Here is a 21,345-nt window from a genome sequence, read left to right as displayed (position 1 = left end):
TTGGAGGAGAGAGGACGCAGGTGGGAGGTGAGGCAGAGGAGCAGGCTGAGCCATGGTGTGGGGATGGGCCAGGCGGGGTTTGGCTGCACGGAATGGGGATCTGAGGCCTCTACACTGGGCTTTGGGGCCCACGAGGACCGTCAGTGAAGATGGAACCAGTATGCCCGGGGCTGGGCTTGGAGAGTCAGGGGGCAGGTAACGACTTTGAGCCTCTCCACCAGTAGCAAACAAGACATACGTGGGCAGGGGGAGGCCATGGGGCTACTGCAGTAGGTGAAGCCCGGGTGTCTCCAGGTGCAAGAGCCCAGTACAGATGCAGGAAGGCAGAAACCCCAGCACCTCCACCTTGGGGGCCCCAGACTCTCCCTGCCCAGCCCTGAAAGGGTTCCCAGCTACACCAGCCAAGGGAGTCCAGCACAGACTCCCACTCAGGGGACCCTCCCAGGAATGGGACGCGAGGCAAACAAGGAGATGCTGGTAAGGCCGTCTTTTATAGGCGAGATGCCCTCTGTGGGCAGAAATCACAAAATGTCAGTCCAGTGGATGACAGGAGAGCTCTGAGGACACCCCAACTCTGCTCCATCTGGGTGACCCGGGCTCACCTGGGGCGCCTGTTGAGTGCTGTCACACCTGCAGCCCGTAGCAAAGGGGCGCAGAACAGCCTCGGCCCCCATCTGAGGGGCACACAGGTGATGGCTGGAGAGGGGCACCCGGGGCGGGGCGAGAAAGATGGCCCTGGTTCCACCAAGGCCTGAGGGAAGTGTCCTTCGAGGCCACCCGCCGCTCTCTGCCCCGGCTCCTCAAATACATCGATAAAAGGGGGAGGCTTTTCATGAGCGGCCTCAGCTCGAACCCGATGCCTTGAGCACAATGTAGAGGAAAAACCTCGAGCTTCTCAGCCTTCAGGCCACAGCCTGCCGGCAGCTGAGGCCACCCCTCTGTCTGGAATCCTCAACTCCTTCCCCCACCCCTCTCATCAGAGTGAGAACAGACTCTGGGAGGGAATTCATTGGGAAGCTAAGAGACTGTTAGCTCTTGCTCCCCAAATGCAGAGACGTAGATGGGTCCCCAGGGCACGTCCCCAGGGGTACAAGTCAGGATTCTGAGTAGCAATTCTTGCCCACTGGGGACAAGGGACGACCAAGGTGACAGATAAAGCTAGTCCCCAGGGGAGCTCCAGGACACTGCGTCCAGGTTCTAGTTCCCACCCCCGAACCCCCCACCCCACCCACATCCTTCCTGCTGCTGGCAGGTGGGCTGGGTCATCCTGCCAGACCAGCTTCCTGACACGCCCAGACCTCATGGGCCCCAGCGGCTGCTCCCGAGCCACACCCAGGGGCCCAGGCAAGGGTAGCTGGCCTTTCTTGGGTCAGGTGCCCCTTCCGGGGCTGTGCTGAGGTGCGAGTGTCATTGACCTGTGAGGTTCTGGATGAGAGAAGAGCCTGCAAGGAAAGCGAATGGTTCCCTGGCGTCAGGACATTGTCCTCGAGGAAGGCATCTGTGTACAGATCAAAGATCCACATTCCATGAGAGCAGAAGAAAAACGCATGCAACTACATCAGTGTATAACAGGGAGTGTTTCAGTAAAGTCATTTCATTCATTAAAAAAAGGCCTGGTTGGGGAGGTGCCCGTCCTCCTTGGGGACGCTGGTGCCACTGTGGGATTGGCTGGGTGCTGGCCCCCACCTCACCCGTTCCCTCCCTTCTCTCTGCCCTGAGCCCCCAGCCCTAAGGGGTCCATTCCTTCAAAAGGACCCTCATGATTCCATCAGGCTTCCCAAGTGGCTCAAGAATCTGCCTGCCAACGCAAGAGACACAGGAGACGCAGATTCAATCCCTGGGTCAGGAAGATCCCCTGGAGAAGGAAATGGCCACCCACTCCAGTATTCTTGCCTGGAGAATCCCATGGACAGAGGAGCCTGGCGGGCACAACTGAGCACGCCAAGCACACAGCGTAATTATATCAGGCCCCCCTCGCTACTCTGGGATAATCCCCTCATCCCAAAACCAGCAGGTTAGCAAATGCCATCTCCCTGGCCAGCTACCAGAACGTACTCCAGGGTTAGGATGTGGGCATCTTCTTCCCAGGGTCCTAGAGTGGTGGCAACCGTGAGCCCTGGATTGGCTCTGAGCCCCTCCTAATGCCCTGGGGGTGTGGGGAGCATTGCTGTTCTGGGCCCAGCCCCGGGGTGCTGTGGTCTCCAGGTTATCTCCCCACTGCCGGCATGCACCCACCCAGGAAGCACCCAGGGGCTCTGGGTAGAGGGCTTCGATCAAGGAAACTCTTGCTTGCTGGGCGGAGGGCAGTCCGTCAGAGGCCTGAAGCTCCTGCTGCTGCTCTCTTTGGCGGCCCTAGGTGAGCTGCTCAGGGACATCGTGGGAGGGGCTGCTGCCAAGGCCTTGAAGTGGCAGGCTCAAGGTCCAGGGGTCTAGAGAGCACAGAAGAGGGGGACCCAAAGGCCCAGACAGCTCCAGAAGCGCAAGACAGAGAGGGGAGGATTTGGGCTCGAGTCACAGACCAGCCCCTTATTGAATGCATGTTGGTTTAGTCACTAAGTTGTATCTGACTCTTGCAACCCCGTGGACCACAGCCCACCAGGCTCCTCTGTCCATGGGATTCTCCAGGCAAGTATCCTGGAGTGGGTAGCCATTTCCTTCTTCTGGGGATCTTCCTGACCCAGGGATCAAACCCAGGTCTCCTGCACTGCAGGCGGATTCTTTACTGACTGAGCCAGCGGGGAAGCCCCTATTGCATGCATATGTACCCCAATTACTGCCATTCTGGGCCCACTCTTTACTCATCTGCAAAATGGGTTCGGGAGACAAAATGCTCTGGGCTTCAAAGAGCTTCTGTGAGCGAAGATGTTTGTGAGGTCCTGGGCCTCCTCTGAGCTCAGGACAAGGCTCTCTGGGCAGGCTCTGGCTGTCTCTCCTTCCTGGGTCCTCCTGACCACGCTCACCTCTCCTACAGCCACCAGCAGCTCCTCACAGGAGAGAGGAGAGTTACCCAGCACACTGCGGGGAGGAGTACCCCCAGCTGGAGACCCTGGAGTCAGGCCCCCACCCATGGTAGAGACCTTGGCTGGCAGGGTGAGAGGTTGTTGCTGGTGAGTGGCGTCTGCTGCCAGACAGCTGGACAGTTCTGGAACCCCAACCTCAAGCCCTGCAGGGCCCTGGGGGGTCGGAGAAGAGACGGCTCAGCAGGGGGGTGTGGGCAGGGACAGCAGAGGATGGTGGGCACAGTGACATGGAGCCAGGAAAGTATATGCTTCCCCTTGGGCTGTGGGGGCATTGCCAGTGGAGGGGGGCAGAGGGAATGTCCCCCCGGGGGTATATCCAATCACTCTACCCCAGTGACTGACCTGTAACGGGAGTCCCTGTAGGTGGGGGTGACCCCAGGGCAGGCGTGGGGCATTCTGCTGGGGTCCCTTGGCCTAGGAGGAGGGCAGTGAGAGAATGAGGAAGTCTGGGCTCCCCACACCACACCCCCGCCCTGAGGTGCAGCAAAGGGGAAGCTGCCCGACTCTCGGAGGCAGCAGGAGGGTGTCAGCGCCCCCGCCACCCCACTCCCCACAAAGCTGCTTGATGGTACAAAGCCAGGGAGAGAAGATGCTCCTGGTGCCGCCTCCACCCCTCTGCTTTCCCCCTCCACCTTTCTGCCCCCCCTCCCTTCTCCTGCCATCTCCTATGCCCCCTTCTGTCCCTGTGACCCTTAAGGTCAAGGTGATCAGTCACCTGCTCCTCTCCATGTCTCCGAGCGAGGCTGCCCTCCTCTGGTGTCGACTGGCCCTGTCCCTTCTCCTCTCTCAGGGCTGTGGCCACAGCTGCCTCTGCTCCACTGAAGGGTGGGTCTCACTTGAATGCGGCAGAGGCTGAACTATCGTTTCCTCATTTGCTTTAAAAACAAACACATCATGGTGTTTCCGATAAAATGAGAACAAATCTCAGCCCAGGCCTCTGGGTCTCTGGGAAGTACCTGGGTAGACCCAGTCCATCCCCCTCCAGCCCCTGACTTCTGCTCAGACTCTTGGCCACAAAGCCCTGCTAACTGAATTCCTAAGGGACCAACTGACAAATCACTCATTCAATCATTCAACAAGTACTGGTTGAGCCCTTTTGGTGCCAGGTGCTACTCGGGGCCCCAGGATGGATACACAAGGTGGGGAAACAAATCAGAGACCCCTTAAAACAAAAGAACAGATCCTTGCCCTCAAGTAGCTTACATTCTAGGGGGGCCGGGGGGACAGATGATAATAAAAATTAGCACATTTGGGACTTCCCTGGCAGTCCAGTGGTTAAGACTCCACTCTTCCACTGCAGGGGGCACGGGTTGGATTCCTGCTCAGGGAACTAAGATCCCACACGCCTCTGGAGGTGCAGCTCCCTCCCCCTAAAAGCACATTCTACAGCGCTCTAGAATGTGGTGGGTCCCAGAGTACAGCAAGCCGGAAAGAGGGGAAGGGAGGGGGCGGGGAGGGAGGGTACCATCTACCGGGAAGTCATCTCTCAGAAGGGGACACACAGAAAGGACACGAAGGAGGTGGTGGCACAGTATGTGTCCAGACAAGGGCCTGCGTGGCCAGAGCCCAAAAAGCAGGAGGGGAGGGGAGGCAGTGGAGTGGTCGTGCTGAGTAGGGGCATGGCGTTGTGGGCAAAGTGTTGGGAGGATGTGTAGCAGAAGGCTTGACCTGATTTACTCTTCAGAGGGTCGTTCGGCTGCTGTGTTGAGAAGAGAGGGGATGTGGATCAAGGGTAGAATCCTAGAGAGTCATTAGACTGGTCCTGGGATCCAGAGGAGAGACTGGGTGATAGCCAGGAGGCCTGGCCAAGGGCTCAAGATGTATTCTGATGGTCAGGCCAACAGCCATTGCTGACGGATGGAAGCGGGTGGGAAAGAGGGAGCTGTGGAAGATGACTTCTGGGTTTTTGGTCTGAGCAACGGAAAGATTGGCGAAGTCAAGGGCAGCCTTACAATTACTGATTACTATCAGTGGGAGCAAGAGGTTGGGCCTGAAACATTGGATGTTAAGGAATGGAAGAGCCAAGATTTTGGAAAGGTTCTCTCTGTGTATTTGAATTCCCCAGGAATCATGGCAAGTGCAGTATGGAGTGTAGCAGGAACCAGCTGCAAGAGTCTTCAAGGGAGGGTGGGTGTTTTCTAGGTCATTGCAACTCAGAGGACAGGGTGCAGTATCTGAAGACACGGAGTTCCAGACTGGTGTTTAGGGAGGGAGGGGGAGAGTGGTCCAGGAATGTGAGAGGATGCCCACCCTCGCCATCCACAGCCAGTGCGGGGAAGGCTGTAGGTGCATGCAAGCACCGCCCAGGGAAGGGGAGGCTGGTCTATTCGGTGCAGAAGGTGAGACGTGGGAGGAAAGCTAAGGGATTTGATGCTGACTGCGCCTACCATCCTTCAAGAGGAGTGGTGGCATACAAAGGAGGACTTTCAGAGCCTTAGAAAGGGTGAGCCAGGAAAATGAGGGTGACCTGGGAGCCTGGAGTCTTCTGTGGGGCTGCCATGAACAGAGGACAATGTTTGGAGGCAGTCATCTGGTTGACGGACAGATGCAAACAGAGCACACACAAAGAAGTCTTGATGACTGTTCCTCCCCTCTCCACTCCTAAAACCCACTTCGAAATCCCCAGGGTGAGGCTCTAGACCATTCATAAGCATCACTTGGAAGGGGGCTGCTCTAAGGAAGCACAATGCAGAAAATGATTCTCTACTGGTTCTGGAGGCAGAAGTCTGAAGCCTTGCTTGTGGGGGCTGTGGTAGTCCTTGGCATCCCCTGGCTTGTGACAGCATCGCTCCAAATTCTGCCTCTGTGTTTACAAGACCTGTGCGTATGTGTCTTTGTCTGTTCTCTTGTGTGTGTGTGTTAGCTGCTCAGGCATGTCTGACTCTTTGTAACCACATGGATTGTAGCCCGCCAGGCTCCTCAGTCCATGGAATTCTCCAGGCAAGAATACTGGAATGGGTTGCCATTCCCTTCTCCAGGGGATCTTCCCCATCCAGGGAGCATTGCAGGTGGCTCTTTACTGCCTGAGCCACCAGGGAAGCCCCTTCTCTCATAAGGGCCCACCCTAAACCAGCATGGGTTACTGGAGTCCATCTATAAGGACCCCATTTCCAAATAAGGTCCCGTTCACAAGTACCTGGGGTTACAGCTTGAATACATCTTTTTTGGAGGACTCAGTTCAACTTTCAGCAGGTAGGCTGCCTATTCAAAATCAGATCCTTGGGCCCCAGCTCAGATCTAACGAATTGGGCCTCCAGGGTTGGGGCTTCAATCTCCAAGCATCTGGGTGATCACAGAAACAAGCAGGGTCCATCTCCAAGGCCTCTGAGCCTAGCTGGGCAGTAGCCCCGCTGCCCTGGCCTGGGCACAGCCCTGAGAGGGTCCTTCTTTCTTTAGCAACAGTGGGAGGCTCTGCAGAGCCACTGGATCAGCCCCACCCTGGCCAGGCTCAACTTCCGGTCCCAGTCCCCAGGGAATCCTTGTCACTTGAGCAAATTCTGAGTGTGTCATCCTATCATTCAGATGTTCAGACACAGTTGGTGAATTTTTAATTAAATGATAGGCCACTCGTTATCTGTGGGGGTGGGCTAGATGCATTAACTAAATAATCAAAAGAGAAGAACGACACAAGCCTGGCCAGAATAAAAAGTGAAAGCTCTGCCCTGTAGGAAACGAAAATAGAAAGTGGCTCCTGTCTCTGAACTTATGTAAATCAGGCTTCTATTAATGGCCACCGAAATGGAAATGAAGCTGGGCCAGCTTTTTCTTTCCACTTTTGTCAAGTCAAGGTCATTTGCTCACAACGAAGGGGGCAAAAAATACCATCACCTTTAAGCCTGGTCCCACATTTCCCCAGGGAGGAAGATTCTGGCCCCAAGAGCGTCTTTGGGCAGAGAGCCGTTGGCAGTTTGACCCCAGAGTCACATTGATGAGATTGTTGGTGGCAGTCGGTAAACTGGTGCCCCAGAGACTAGATTAAACTCTAGATAGCGCTTTACTTAACTCTTTCTTTGCACAAAAGAGTGTTTGGAAAAAAGTACGGAAAAAAATCCAGGGTTCTCATGAAGTTTAGAAAGAGCCTCAGATGGGAAAACATTTGTGATGACGGAGCAACCCTGGGCAAGGGGAGAATCCTGATTCAGCAAGCCTGTTGCTGGTGGTCTAGACCAGTTTCCCAGCGTTGACGTTATTGCCACTGGGGCTGGGTGGTTTTTTAATAGGGGCTGCCCTGGCATCGTAGTGAGTTTAGCAACTTCCCTGGCCTCTCCCCAACTCGATGCCAGGAGCATCTTACCCCTCATTGGTGATAACCAAAACTGTCCCCAGACACAAAAATGTCCTTGGAGGCAGGATCACCCCAGGTTGAGAACCACTGGTGGAGAAAGAAATATACTTAGTGGTCAGAAACTTTAGGATCCCTAGAAAATGTCTCTGAAGAACATCATATTCTAGTTTCTTCCAATTTTCTGTTCAGTGAGTAGTTTTCTGATCACACCACTTCCAGAGCCAACGTTCCTGGCAGGACGAAGATGATGTATGAAGTATATATTTGGATTTCATACACCCATCTCTACCCCCGCCCGAGCACCCCCTCCACATTCTCCTCGAAAAGTCTGGTAGGTACCCACCGTGCATCATTCAGCCCTCTCTCCCAAGCCCCCACTCAGAAGGCACCTTTGTTTAATCCTGATCACTGTCAGAGAATTCACTGTGGGCAAGCCCAGGTCAAAAGGAAGATCTTAGAGATGCTTGGATTTTGTGCTCAGTCATGTCCGACTCTTTGTGACCCCATGGACTGTAGTCCGCCAGGCTCCTCTGTTCATGAGGATTCTCCAGGCAACATTACTAGAGTAGGTTGCCATGCCCTCCTCCAGGGGATCTTCCCAACCCAGGGATCGAACCCAGGCCTCCTGCATTGCAGGCGGATTCTTTTACCATCTGAGCCACCAGGGAAGCCCTGCATTGGGTCTTAGTTACAGCACGTGGGATCTAGTTCCCTGACCAGGGATAGAACCCAGACCCCCTCCACTGGGAGCCTAGAGTCTTAGCAACTAGCCGGGAAGTCCCAAGATGCTTGCTACATCAAAATCAACTTCAGGATCTACCTACAAAACACAAAATTACTCGCAAGCAGAGTCTGTGTGGATGGATGAATGCCTGCTGCCAGGAGCTGCAGGGTGGGTTTTGGTCCTGGGTCCAGGGAGGAGAGTTCTCTGGGTGCTGTGGGCATCTGCTTTCCCTGTGTTTCTGAAGTCCTCGCCTTTCCTAAAGTGGCCTGTTTCTCTAGTTCCGTCCCTCTTCTCTGAGTTTATGATCCCTCCACCATAGCATCTCCTGTGGTCTGGATCATACCCTCCTGCCTTCTGACTGTCCCTTTGAGTCAGATGTTGACCCTCTGGGAGCAGGAGCCTGGCCACCACCCCCACAGCCCATGTCCCCAGAGTAGGTGTGGTGGTGTCCAGTTATTTTTGCAGTAAACATCTTTGTCTTAGGCATCGTCACCACATACCTAATTAACTAGCTGGCCAGAAGGCAATTTTGCCATATGAATATAAAAAGTAAATAAAAGAGGGACATTTAAAAGGACACAGTGAACCATGAAAAATGAATTGAAAAAATAAAGACTTTGGTATGAAACAGAAAATATTTTAATATATTTAAAACATATGTAGGAACTTCCCCGGTGGTTCAGTGGTTAAGACTCTGCACTTCTAATGCAGTGGGCAAGGATTTGATCCCTGGTTAGGGAACTAAGATCCCACATGCCATGTGGCAGCAAAACAATTTTTTAAAATGTGTGTAGATTCATGGCCTGGAGAAGGCAATGGCAACCCACTCCAGTATTCTTACCTGGAGAATCCCAGGGATGGAGGGGCCTGGTGGGCTGCCGTCTATGGGGTCACACAGAGTCGGACATGACTGATGTGACTTAGCAGCAGCAGCAGCAGCAGCAGATTCATGGCCATGCAGCATAAATAACTGATTTTATTTTGTGGGTTGTATCTAAGCACTTGTCTTCCAAGTCTTTCGTTCATAATATTTTATCCTCCCCCCTCCCCACTGTCCATTGATTCATCTCCTCGTTCAGCATCACACTTTTTCTCGTTCACTAAAATTTTTTCATTCATTAAGAGAGGTATCAGTTTCCAAACACTAGGATGCTGTTTGCAACAGAGCTTGTACTGTGCTGGGAAAAATTTTGCACTGTTGTGTACTCTTGGCACATTGTCACATGTCTGTTGATAGACGTTCCAAAGTTCTACAGGAAATGGGGGTTTAACTCTGTGCTTTCAAATCACCAAAGGATTTGCAAACTGATATGTTATCGTTTTCTAGTATAATGTGCCATCTGGCTTTATCCTCTCCTTTCACACTTTCAGTTTTATCACTGCATTTTCTATCAAGTCAATATTACATAGCTGTTATCACCCATTACTTTAAGACCATCACATCTATACTTGTCTCTGTATGGTCACATGGGCTAAGATTTATGTAATATAAACATGGGAGTCCTGTGTCAACAGAGAAATGAAACCCAGCGGTCAATCAGTTATTTTATCTTTTACGGCAGAATTGCCTTATGGACAATTAGTTATGAAATGAAAATGTCTGTAGTGGAAGTGCCTGCGGCAAAGATGTGTATGGCGGAGATGTTTACCATGAAGTTACCAGAGTAGATCTGGATGCAGAAACCTCTGATCTCTGATCTCAGAAGGTGGACAGGTCCTCGATGCCTCCAGGCCACTGCCAAGGATCAGAGTTGAATGCGGGGCCAGCTTGTCAGGTGCCTGGTCCACTTTGTACCTCATTTGTCCCCATCCTGGGAGGAAATCCCAGCTTCAGGGTGTCCTCAATGAACACCAGGACCACACGACTCAAGGTTCACCACTTTATCACAGATGCAAGGAGCCGATGCCACACTTCAGCATGTAACCCGAGAGCAACTGCTTTGTTCAGCCAGCAGATAGTTAACTTTCTGGTCTCCTGCCTCAGTCCAGGGAGGCGGTGATATGCGGGACTGGCAGAGCACCTGGCCCCTGCAAGCACGGACAAAACTGTTGACTCTAGAAGTTGAATCCAGTGTCAGCCCTCCCAACCTGCGTTCCAGATTTCTCCATGTTTCCTACTCATGTCCTCATTTCATTTCTGTAGCAATGTTCTGAGCAGAAAGAGTCTAAACCCAAGGGGTGGACTTTTTCTCCAGCAGTTTCGTTTTTCTTTAAAAAATTGAGGTGTTCACATGACACATTTTAAAGTAATAATTCAGTAGCATTTAGTCCATTTCCCAAAAGGAAACCCCATAACTACCAAATAGTCATTCCTCATTGCCCCTCCCCTGGCCCCTATTAACCACTAATCAGCTCTCTGACTCTGGGGATTTTTTATTATTTATTATAATAATAATAATTATTATTACTTTTTGCCACACTGTGTGGCACACAGGATCTTAGTTCCCTGACCAGGGATAGAACCTATGTCCCCTGCAGTGGAAGCACAGAGTCTTAAGCACTAAACCACCAGGAAATTCTCTGGGGATTTTTAAAGTTCTGGCTATTTCGCACGAATGGAATCATACACTATGCGGCCTCTTGGGTCTGACTTATTTCACTCAGTATAATGTTTTTAAGATTCATTCATAGTGTATTAATAGCAGGTGTCACTGCTTCATCCCTTTTTTATGACTGAATACCATTTCATCTTAGAGATGGGTCACATTGTGTTTATTCACCATCCGTTGATGGACATCTGGGCTGTTCCCACCTTTCGGCTGTCGTGAGCAGTGCTGCTGTGAACATGTGTGTGGAGAAGGCGATGGCACCCCACTCCAGTACTCTTGCCTGGAAAATCCCATGGACGGAGGAGCCTGGTGGGCTGCAGTCCATGAGGTCGCTGAGAGTTGGACACGACTGAGCGACTTCACTTTCACTTCTCACTTTCATGCATTGGATAAGGAAATGGCAACCCACTCCAGTGTTGTTGCCTGGAGAATCGCAGGGACGGGGGAGCCTGGTGGGCTGCCGTCTATGGGGTCGCACAGAGTCGGACAAGACTGAAGCGACTTAGCAGCAGCAGCAGAACATGTGTGTACAAGTATCTGTTAGCGTCCTATTTTCAATTATTTTGATATATATCTTGGAGTGGAATTGCTGGGTCATATGGTAATTGGAGAAGGGCATGGCTACCCACTCCAGTATTCTTACCTGGAGAATCCCCATGGACAGAGAAGCCTGGCAGGCTACAGTCCATGGGGTCGCAAAGAGTTGGACACGACTGAGCGACTTTCACTTCTTCACTTCACTTCAAGGTAATTCTTTAATTTTTTGAGGAATTGCCAAACCAGCATTTTCTTGATAAACATTGGTTTCCTTCTTCCTCTTTGGACTGTCTCATCTCCCAGAAGTCATCTTGAAGAGACTTCCTAAATTTTACTCATTGTTAACCTGAAATTAAAAATTAACTGAGTGTCCTGCATTTTTCGTTGCTAAATCTGGCAACGCAGAATATACTACACGAGCATAAAATCAAATATGAAATTGTATGGTATATACCGCAAGTAGGGTAGAGCTCAGATACAGGATGGAGGGAGTAATCCAGAAGGCTGCCTGGAAGAGACAGTAACCAGTCCGGCCTCTGGGCTCATCATTGCTGTTCAGTCACTAAGTCGTGTCTTTGCGACCCCGGGGACCGTAGCCCACCAGGCTCCTCTGTCCATGGGATTTTCCCGGCAAGAATACTGGAGTGGAATTTCCTTCAACTGGCATTGCCATTTCCTTCTCCAGGGAATTTTTCCGACCCATGGATCAAACCCCCATCTCCTGCTTGGCAGGCGGATTCTTTACCACTGAGCCACCTGGGAAGACCTTCTAGGCTCATTAGGCATTGTGTAATGAGGCAATTTGCTGGGGAGAGGGTGTTAAAGTCTCCCAACCTCACCTGTGCTCCTGCCCTCTCCCACCTTGCCAGAGCCGGTGCCCCAGCTGCAGGCTCCCTGCTGGACAGCGGACCAGGCCTCAGGGTAGAGGTGTTCTGCAGGCATCCTCGGGCAGCCCAGCTACAGACTGGTCAGGAGGGACAGGCTCACCCACACACTGCAGATTCTGAACCCGGGGGGAGTCTGCCAACTTCTCCTTCCCACCAAAGCAGACGTCGGACTAGTTCTGGTGCCAGGCTGAAAATGACATTGATGTCCAACACAGTCCCTTCACACTGGTACTCCCAGGTAAGAGGGCCCCTTGGTTTCTAGAAGGGCAGCTGCCACTTCTGGTAGGTCAGTGGGAGGTGCCGAGAGCAGGGAAGCGTGCCCTGATGTGTCCATGCCTACCCTGGCCTGGCCTAACACAGGTCCAGCCCAGCTGCCCCCGCCTCCTTCACAGGAAAGCTGCACCAGGGACCCATCTTCATGCTGGTTGGCACCCTCATCTCCATCATAGCCTTCTTTTCTTGGACATTGATCTGGACCAAGCAAAGCAGCTAGGAAACGGGTGCTGGATGTGGGGGAGGAGTGAACTGCTGGTGGCCTGAGGGGACCCACAGGGGCCCTGGCTGGGCAGAGCTGGTGGGGGTTGGTAGGGCAGGGCTGCCGCTGTGATTGGGCAGGACCCTCTGGGGCCTTCCTGGGACAGACCCCTCTCCCATCTGTACTCTGTTGTAGCTCCTCTCTGAAGTACCACATAACAGACATAGGAAACCCACATACATTACCCAGATAACCCACATCTCAGACACAGAAATTTCTCAGATGCTAAAACCCACCACCAAATGGAAGAAATTAATTACTTGATGACCATGGGCTCATAACCCTGGGACCTTCTGGTGCCCAAGGATTGATAAGGCTAACCTCTGTGACACCAACCTGTTCCCTCAGCCTCACCAATCAGAGAACTGATCACATACCCTCCTGAGACCCTCTTCCTTCCCCTGGCCCATAATGTTTGCTGAAACTCTTTGAGGAGTTCAGGGTTTGAGGTGGGGTAGGGGGTGGAGGTGGGGTAGGGGGTGGAGGTGGGGGGCGTGAGCCCTCCTCCTCCCTGCTCCTTGCATGGCCCGGCAATAAACCTTTCTTTGCTCCAAACTCTGACATTTTGGTTTGGCCTCACTGTGTGATGGGCACACATGACACCATCAGGGCAATGAAAGGGCCATGTTGCCTAGGCGTGACTTGCCAAAGCTTACTGAGGGCTGAGCGTGTGTCAAGTGCCCATGAAGTGCATTGGCGGCTTTATCTGACCCTGATCATGCTCTAACCGCTTTACAGTGGGGTCTGCTGCCTCTGGTAGGGGCACTCTTCCATGTTCCCAACCATCTGAGGAGGATGAGGCCACCCGCGACCAGGGTGGGCCAGGGGCTTCTACCCTCCATGGGAACCCAGTCCGTCTTTCCAGCTGGTGACTGGAGACAGGGGCTGGATTTCCTGGGGTCCTCTCTCCAAGGCCATGACTTCACTGACTTGTAAAGTTGTTGCAGGAAGGGGGACCCCCTCCAGGGCCCAAGGGTGGGCTCTTGTCTAACACTTGGAAATAAACTGTCCAAGGAGACACATGTGCTGACAAAGCAAGAGACTTTGCTGGGAAGGGGTGCCCGGGAAGAGGGCAGCAGGGCGAGGGAACCCAGGAGCACTGCTCTGCCACTGGGCTCCCAGTCTCGGGTTTTATAGTGATGGGGTTAGTTTCTGGGTTGTGTCTGGCTAATCCTTCTGACTCAGGGTCCTTCCTGGTGGCGTGTGGGTAACTCAGCCAAGACGGACGCCAGTGAGAAGGATGCTGGGAGGTTGGCAGGACATATGGACAATCATCTCCTTTCTCCTTTTGACCTTTCCTGAATTCTTTGGGCTGGCGGTAACTTGTCAGTTTGGCATTCCTTACCGGGACCTCCTGTTGTAAGAAAACCCATGTAAATGACCATTGTGCTGTCCAACCCCAGGCGCTGCCGGTCTGTGTGCTCCACCTGCCTGGACTTTGGCAGTGGTCACCTCTGCCTCCTAAGCCTGTCGCCTCCAGTGGTTCCTAAGACACTGCTGCCTCCTGGTCCTCCTCCCCACTCCTGTGTTAGCAAGCCTGTCACCCTAGAATCACACCCCTGCCCCTCCCTCGAACACCAACCAACTAGTCTTATCTAAGTTTCAGGAGGAAGCGGCAAAGTAAAAAAAAAAAAAAAAAAAAAGAACCAGTTAACACCAACAAGACCCACGATGGGTTTTGAGGATTAGATTTCCAATAGATCTAGAGCTTATTATACGCTCTATACATTACCTAGAAGACACACCCACCAGCGCTAGGATGGTTGACAGTCACCATGACGATAACTGGAAAAGCCCCTACAAGGACTGAAAAGGAGAGCTGCACCGGTTTCAGGTCCAAACCACACCCCTGTTCTTGGATAAAATATTCCTCTTGCTCTTTCCAAGCCCTCCCTTTTACTCCAACCCTCCTATATATTTAGTGTCTCCCTCTGAATTGGCTTGAATTGATTTACAAACTAGGTTCCCACTTCTTCAGTCTTTGGCCATTGAATAAAGCTGGTGCTGTTCCAGTCACAGCACTGGTTTTGTTAGTGTCTGTGCAAACCCAATCAGAAAAAGAAGCTCCCCGGCTGAGATCGGGGGTCTCAGCCCAGGCTAGGACCCCCAGTGCGGACCTGGTTGACCAATTTGGTAATACTCGGTCAGCCTCTCCAGTGGGCTTTCTCCAGAAGTCTGTCCTTGAAACTCTCCTTGTCTTACCTCCAAGTCTCCTCTTCCGAAATCTCTGCTTTCCAGATGCCAGGCTCATGGGGGGGCCATGTTGGCTCTCTGAGCCTGTTTCCCCTTTTATAATGTGGGGTGTAGAGACCAGGGGCCAGTGCTTACTTTCCAGGTGATTCGGTGCCCCCCTTTATTTAGTATAGTGACTAAGCCTCCTGCCCCTCCTCCTGCCCAGGGCACTAATGCACTTGGCACCGATAAAATCTCTGGAGGCCTTGGGAAGGGGATGGCTGGGAAGTGTGCTAGCCTCACCTGGAGGCTCAGCCCCTTTGTCATCAAGGTTGGGACCAGAAGATGTGGGCTGGGTACAGCCCCAAGGAGAGAGAGCCCTGGGCCTTGCTCCCTGTGGAATGACCCTCCATTTGAAGAAATGAAGAAAAGAATAATGGAAAAGCCCACCAGCCTAGATCTTGCAGCCCTGGGGTTCCTCATCAAACATACATGGTGCTAGTTTGAGGGTTTTAGGATGGGATGGGGGTGGTGGCAGGGGAAGGGAGGTTCAGGAGGAGCGGGCTCCGTAAGCCCCTGCCTCAGCTGCTTGTCACCCTCCATTCAGGTCTGGGAAGAGGGTGGGGTGGAATGTGAAGGCCCAGAGGCACCTACCCACTCAGGGCCACTGCCTCCCCACCCTCCTCTTCCCTGGAGTGGCGCCCCATCTCCTGGTGGCGTCTGGCCCCACCTCCCACCTCTGTCTGTCCAGCTCACCTGGAAGACTCCAGGCCCCACCTGGCCAGCACCCCCTCATTAAGCCTTACCTGCATCCAGGATGGCCGGAACTCCTCCCTGCCGAGTCAGCCTGAGGCCCCTGGAGAACTAGCCCCCAACCCCCAAACTCAACCCCCACTCCCCACCCACTCACCAGACAAACAGTCATTCCAGTTTGGAAGCTCTGAGCCATTTCCGGAAAGAACTGGATTAAACTCTGCCCCCTGCCTGTCACCCTGGGAACTTCCTTTCTGTCCGCACACCAGCTTGGAGCCTGGTAGTTGGCCCACACAAAGCCCTCCCTACAAGGCCTCCAGGGTAGGCTGGGTCCGGGAAGATTGGGAGGGGCCGTGGTGTTGGAGAAGACTCTTGAGAGTCCTTTGGACTGCAAGGAGATCCAACCAGTCCATCCTAAAGGAAATCAGTCCTGAATATTCATTGGAAGGACTGATGTTGAAACTGAAACTCCAGTACTTTGGCCACGTGATGCGAAGAACTGACTCATTTGAAAAGACCCAGATGCTGGGAAAGATTGAAGGCAAGAGAAGGGGACAACAGAGAATGAGGTGGTTGGATGGCATCACTGATTCAATGTACATGAGTTTGAGTAAACTCCTGGAGTTGGTGATGTATAGGGAGGCCTGGTGTGCTGCGGTTCATGGGGTCGCAAAGAGTCGGACACGACTAAGCAAGTGAACTGAACTGTGGTCTCGACCCCCTCGCAGGCTTAGCTCCAGAGAGGAGGAAAGAGTGACAGGCCAGGCGGGGAGGGGTCCAGGCTGTGGCCCCAGGGCTGGGGTAGAACAGGGGAGAAGAAAGGGGGTGCATAAGAGCCTGGGCCGTAGACAGGTGGGACCCAGACGGGCGTCTAGCGGAACTTCTTGGAGGAGGAGGCGGGGATGCAAGGGCAAAGAGTGGCTGGAGCAGAGGGGCGAGCCCTCCTTGCGACCCTCTCTTCCCAGGGACTCTCTGAACCCTTTCCAGCAACTCTGCGGGCCAGCATCGCAGAGGGACGAGACCCCGGCCGAGACATGGGCTGGACAATGAGCCCAAGGCCGCTGGACTGATTTCGGTCGCTGGCAGCGCAGGCCAGGCCAGGCGGTCGGGGCCCTGCGGCCGCCTCGGCACCGCCGCTTGCCTTGGGCGGCACTTTGCCCTCGGTCCCTGGGGCGGCTCTGGCCACGCCCCCAGGGGAGGAGTCGAGTCGGGGGCGGGGAGGCCGCCTGGCTCCTCGGCGGTCCGCGGCGGCGGCGGCGGGGTGGCGGCGGCGGCGACATGGAGAGCGGGGCGTACGGCGCGCCCAGGGCGGGCGGCTCCTTCGACCTGCGACGCTTCCTGAAGCAGCCGCAGGTGGTGGTGCGCGCCGTGTGCTTGGTGAGCCGGGGTGCGGGGCCGCGGGGACCCTACTTCGTCGCCAGGCCGGGGGCGGCGAGGGCGAGGGGGCCTCCGCGCGCCTGAGAGCGCGACAGGTGGCAGCGGCCGAGGCCCGGGTGTGGGAACTGCGCGCGGGGCGGGCGATCGGGGCCCGGGACCCTGCAGCCGCTCACCACCACCCGCACCCCGGGGCCCCGCCGGTCCCCCCACTCCGATCCCTGCCGCCTCCCACCCGGGGCCCTGCCACCCCCATCTCCCGGCCCGGGCACCGGGTGGCCCGGGAGGCGCCGCCGGGAGCAGGCCTATCGCCCTGCTGGCAATGGGAGGAGTTTGAGGCGGCTCCAGGACAGGTGGCCAGCGTGCCGCGACTCCCAGCCTGGGGGAATTCATCCGGAGGGGGGCTTTCCGAAGCCACGTGGGGTGCAGGGGGTTGCGGGGGAAGGCCTGGCCGCCCTGAAACAGAGCCTGTCTTCCACTCAAGAGCAGCCCATGGGTCTGCTTCCCCACCCAAGGTCAAGTGACCCTAGTCTGTGCCCCTCCTCCTGAGCTGGGTGAGCCGCTCCAGCACCAGGTTACTGGGGCAGGGGGTTGGTGGGAGGTCCCCTGCTCTTGGACAACCAGAGCTCAAAGCTGGACAAGGTGTTAGGAAGCGCGCAGGCAGAGGGCTGGGCCTAAGGTAGCCACACCGCACCTGCCTGGGGCTGGAGCCCTGTGAGTTGCCCTGGTGACACCCTCATCCGCATTCTGCCTGACCTGTGGGGTCTGACCCCAGGAGCAGATGCCCATGTTTCGGGATGGCAGTGCCAGGAGTCAGGCTGGCACACTGCTCCCAGCATCCAGAGTTCCGGCTTCATCTCCAGCTGGGGGTGGGGCTTGTGACTGCCAGCTCCGGAGCCTATTGAGAGGGCCTTGTGCAGACAGGCAGGGCAGGCGGGGGAGAGGCCTGGGCTAGTCCCAGAGGGAGCCAGGTGTCCAGACTCACATACGGCTGAGTTGGGCGGTAGCCTTTCAGTTTGAGGTGGAGACAGGTGATGTGAGGCTGTTCCCAAGGGCCTGGAGCCCCTCCCAGAGTTGTGGGTGCTGCACACTCTTGACCCCCCTACCCCAGTGCCTCCAGGGTCTGAGTACAGAGCTGTGTCCACGGGCCTGCTGGGCAGACCCACCTGAGGTGCCCTGTGTGGGTAGGACCAGCTATGGGCAGAAGCCAACAGGGATTCCCTGGGAGGCCAGGGGCCAGGATGCCAAAGAGCCCAGAATTCTTCGTAGGAGGAAGACTGGCCAAACTGGGGAGCCCAGCCTGAAGCAGGGAAGAGTCGGAGGGGGCCGTGGGAGTTGGCAGTCTGGGGACATGGTTTCAGTTCAGAGGCATGGTTTTCCTGAAGTGGAAGGAGTTCTCCATCACTGGGTTTTCAGGCAGAGGCTGGCGCTGTAGAGGTGACAGGCAGGTGGTGATCAGGGGGTGAGACTCCAAGCTTGGGTTACTCTGACTTTGTGAGCCATCCCGCTTAAAACTCACTACAAGTGGGAGTGGTCCAGCAGAGCCATCCCCCAGGCAGACAGCGGGGTGGGCCGTCACCTCCCAGGAGACCCCCCTGCACTCCCCACTGTCCTCAGTCCAGGAATCCCCAGGAATCCATGCCCCTTATAACGGGTGTCTGGAGAAGGGAGTGGGGAGGGGACTCGCTCCCCAAGTTCAGGAAGGGCTGGGTCACCAAGCTCCAGCAGGGGAAAAGCAGGATCGGGGAGGCCAGTGTCCCCTCCCATCAGGGTCCCACTCCGTGTGCCACCTGGGGGTGTGGCCCACAAGGGTGGCAGTCACTCAGCCCTTCCCCTGCCTCCCGCTCAGGTCTTTGCCTTGATCGTGTTCTCATGCATCTTCGGCGAGGGCTACAGCAACACCCACGATTCCCAGCAGCAGTACTGCGTGTTCAACCGCAACGAGGACGCCTGCCGCTACGGCAGCGCCATCGGGGTGCTGGCCTTCCTGGCCTCGGCCTTCTTCTTCGTGGTCGACATCTACTTCCCCCAGATCAGCAATGCCACTGACCGCAAGTACCTGGTCATCGGTGACCTGCTCTTCTCAGGTACCGGCCAGCTGGCTGCAGCTCCACTTGACCTTGGGGTGAACAGGAACAGCAGTGTTCCCAGAAGCTCTAGGGGGCTGTGACTGCAGGCTGGGGAGGGGTGGGAGCAGCCCTGGGTCTCCTGACCTCGCCCACGGTCAGGCTGGCACACAAGGATTTCTCAGTGTCTGCTGAAACCCCCTGGAGCTGAGTTGGGCTTGGAGCAGAGCCCTAGAGATGGCATCCTGTCCCCACCCCAGCTTCTGAATCAGCACCTCTACAGCCCTGGAGGCTTCTTGCTCCCAGGGGGCCCCTGTCCTCCTGCCGCTCTGTGGAGCTAACCCTCCCCTCTTGGCCTTCGCCCCAGCTCTCTGGACCTTCCTGTGGTTCGTTGGCTTCTGCTTCCTCACCAATCAGTGGGCGGCCACCAAGAAGAACGATGTGCATGTAGAAGCCGACTCAGCCCGGGCGGCCATCACCTTCAGCTTCTTCTCCATCTTCTCCTGGGTAAGTGGACCCAGGGCGGGACAGGGTCCTGGTGTCTCTGGTGAAGGGTGGTGCAGGGCTGAGTTACCCAAACCTCGGGGCTCCCTGCAGTGCGTGCTGGCCTTCCTGGCCTACCAGCGCTACAAGGCTGGAGTGGACGAATTCATCCAGAACTACGTGGACCCCACTCCGGACCCGAGCACGGCCTACGCCTCCTACCCAGGCGTGCCTGCGGACACCTACCAGCAGCCGCCCTTCACCCAGAACGCCGAGAGCACCGAGGGCTACCAGCCGCCCCCTGTGTACTGAGCTGCAGCCAGGATGGTATGGGGAGGGAGGAGGGTGCCTGGGGGCCTCCCCTCCTCCCTGGCTCCTCCCCCAAGGCTTGGCTCCTAGGGCCGCTGGCCCCTCTCGATGTCCGAACTGACACAGGGCCTGGAGAGAGAGCCCTGAAGTGCCTGTGCCCCAAGGGCTTCACCCACCACTCCTCGAGGGCATTTTTTAGGAAAGGGTTTTTGTTGCTTTTAATGACCGGCATCCCCACCGGGAATAGCTCCAGGCGCCCAATATGCTGTTTTGACAAGTGCCTTAGCTTCTCCCCAGCCCAGGAGCCGGGCCCACGTCCAGGCGCTGGTGGCTGCAGCCATTTGGGGTTCTCTGCCAAAGACGAGGCTGCGGGGCCTTCTCCTCGCTCCTGCTGCAGGCACTGGGCCGGGGCTCCTTCCCTCCTCACTCAGGTTTGTTCCGCCTCAGCCCCCTGCCTGCTCTTCGGGCAGCCAGCCGTGCTCACTGCTGAAGTGTCTGCTCGCTTGGACCTGTGGTCACACTCTGTGCCAGTGCCTCTGGGTCACCTTCCTGGCAGCCGAGGGGCAGGGCTGGTGCCCACCCTTGGGAGACCCTGTCTCTGATCCCGCCCTGTGGCTGCAGGGAGGGGCTTTGCCTGACAACACCCAGCTTTATGTAAATATCCCAGGTCTGTCAGGAGGTGTGGGATGTACCCACAGCCCCCAGGCTGCTCTGAATGTATATTACAAAGCCTTGGGGGAAGGACACACAGCACCCTTGGATTCTGTTAGACTAATTCTGGAGATGGAATAAATGGTTTTCTCATTCATAATCTCCATTGTCATTGGTGGGGCCTCTCCTTAGGGCTGGAAGGAAGAGAAATTCCACAGGTGCAAGGTACAAGCTGCAGCTGAGGCCTTACGGAACCTAAGTTGTGGCAGCCTGCCCCTCCACTGTGCCCAGCAGCTCCCCCCACCCCCACCCCGCCTGGGGTCTCATGCCTCACACTGCCCTCCATCAGCATCTTAAAATAGCAACTGTGCTCAGCTTGTAAACAACATGGCTTTTCTGGGCCGCCTTGCCAGGGTCCTGGCGTGCCCCTGGAGGGGCAAGGGTCCTCTGCTTCCTGTAGACAGGGCTTGGAACCCCTGCAGCCCATCTCAGACCCTTGGGGAGCTGGCCTAACTGCCCAGCCCATGCCTGGGAATGAGCTCCGCTCAGGCAGGAGGCCAGGGCCCCCGAGGCAACTCTGGACTTCCCCTTTCCAACAGTGAGAGGGAGCTGTCAAAAGAGGGCCCCAATAGTTTCAAAACCCCGAGTAAAAACTAACAGGGTTTGGGGATTATGGTCTGACTGTGGTACTGCACCTCTGTAACCAAGCCAGTGGGAGGGAGAAGCTGGGGTAAGGGTGGGGAACTGGGACCCCCTCTGCATGGGGCACACCCACAGCCCAGGCCCACCCCACCCTCCCATAAGCTGCCCACTGCCCGTTTCCCAAGGCACGGCAGAGCTGGTCTTCCTGGCTCCTGAATTGTCAAGTGTCTGTTTCACAAAATAAAACCTGACCTCACAGCCCCAGCTGGCAGCACAAACCAAGGCTTCATCTTTTCCAACCAAGCCCCAGGCTCCTGCATCCACTCATCTTGACCTGAAACCCTCCCAGACAGAAGAA

The 21,345-nt window shown here is 55.4% G+C and overlaps 1 protein-coding gene and 2 long non-coding RNA genes across 3 annotated transcripts; 1 reads left to right on the top strand and 2 right to left on the bottom strand.

Annotated features, from left to right (window-relative positions):
* Positions 1 to 472: 472 nt before the first annotated feature.
* On the bottom strand, positions 473 to 4,095 carry LOC112442705 (uncharacterized). Its single transcript, XR_003030978.2, has 2 exons — positions 3,736 to 4,095; positions 473 to 3,434 (listed from the first exon to the last, which is right to left on the bottom strand). It is a non-coding gene; the product is annotated as an uncharacterized lncRNA (long non-coding RNA).
* A 5,800-nt stretch (positions 4,096 to 9,895) lies between these two features.
* Positions 9,896 to 13,637, bottom strand: LOC112442706 (uncharacterized). The gene is made up of 2 exons (XR_003030980.2): positions 11,222 to 13,637; positions 9,896 to 10,057 (listed from the first exon to the last, which is right to left on the bottom strand). It is a non-coding gene; the product is annotated as an uncharacterized lncRNA (long non-coding RNA).
* Positions 13,638 to 16,726: 3,089 nt separating this feature from the next.
* Positions 16,727 to 20,500, top strand: SYNGR2 (synaptogyrin 2). The gene is made up of 4 exons (NM_001100358.1): positions 16,727 to 16,839; positions 18,686 to 18,923; positions 19,270 to 19,409; positions 19,500 to 20,500. Exons 1-4 carry the CDS (start codon positions 16,741 to 16,743, stop codon positions 19,695 to 19,697), a joined length of 675 nt encoding a protein of 224 aa, NP_001093828.1. The 5' UTR covers positions 16,727 to 16,740; the 3' UTR covers positions 19,698 to 20,500.
* The last annotated feature ends 845 nt before the right edge of the window (positions 20,501 to 21,345 follow it).

The sequence above is a fragment of the Bos taurus genome, chromosome 19 (genome assembly GCF_002263795.3).
Source record: "Bos taurus isolate L1 Dominette 01449 registration number 42190680 breed Hereford chromosome 19, ARS-UCD2.0, whole genome shotgun sequence".
In the NCBI taxonomy this organism is placed as follows: domain Eukaryota; kingdom Metazoa; phylum Chordata; class Mammalia; order Artiodactyla; family Bovidae; genus Bos; species Bos taurus.
This window is presented reverse-complemented; position numbering and strand designations above follow the sequence as displayed.

Coding starts and splice junctions, on each gene's coding strand:
- SYNGR2 (NM_001100358.1), top strand. CDS start 16,741: ATGGAGAGCGGGGCGTACGGCGCGCCCAGGGCGGGCGGCTCCTTCGAC. Junction 18,924..19,269: donor CGGTGACCTGCTCTTCTCAG/GTACCGGCCAGC, acceptor CCTTCGCCCCAG/CTCTCTGGACCTTCCTGTGG. Junction 19,410..19,499: donor TCTTCTCCATCTTCTCCTGG/GTAAGTGGACCC, acceptor GGCTCCCTGCAG/TGCGTGCTGGCCTTCCTGGC.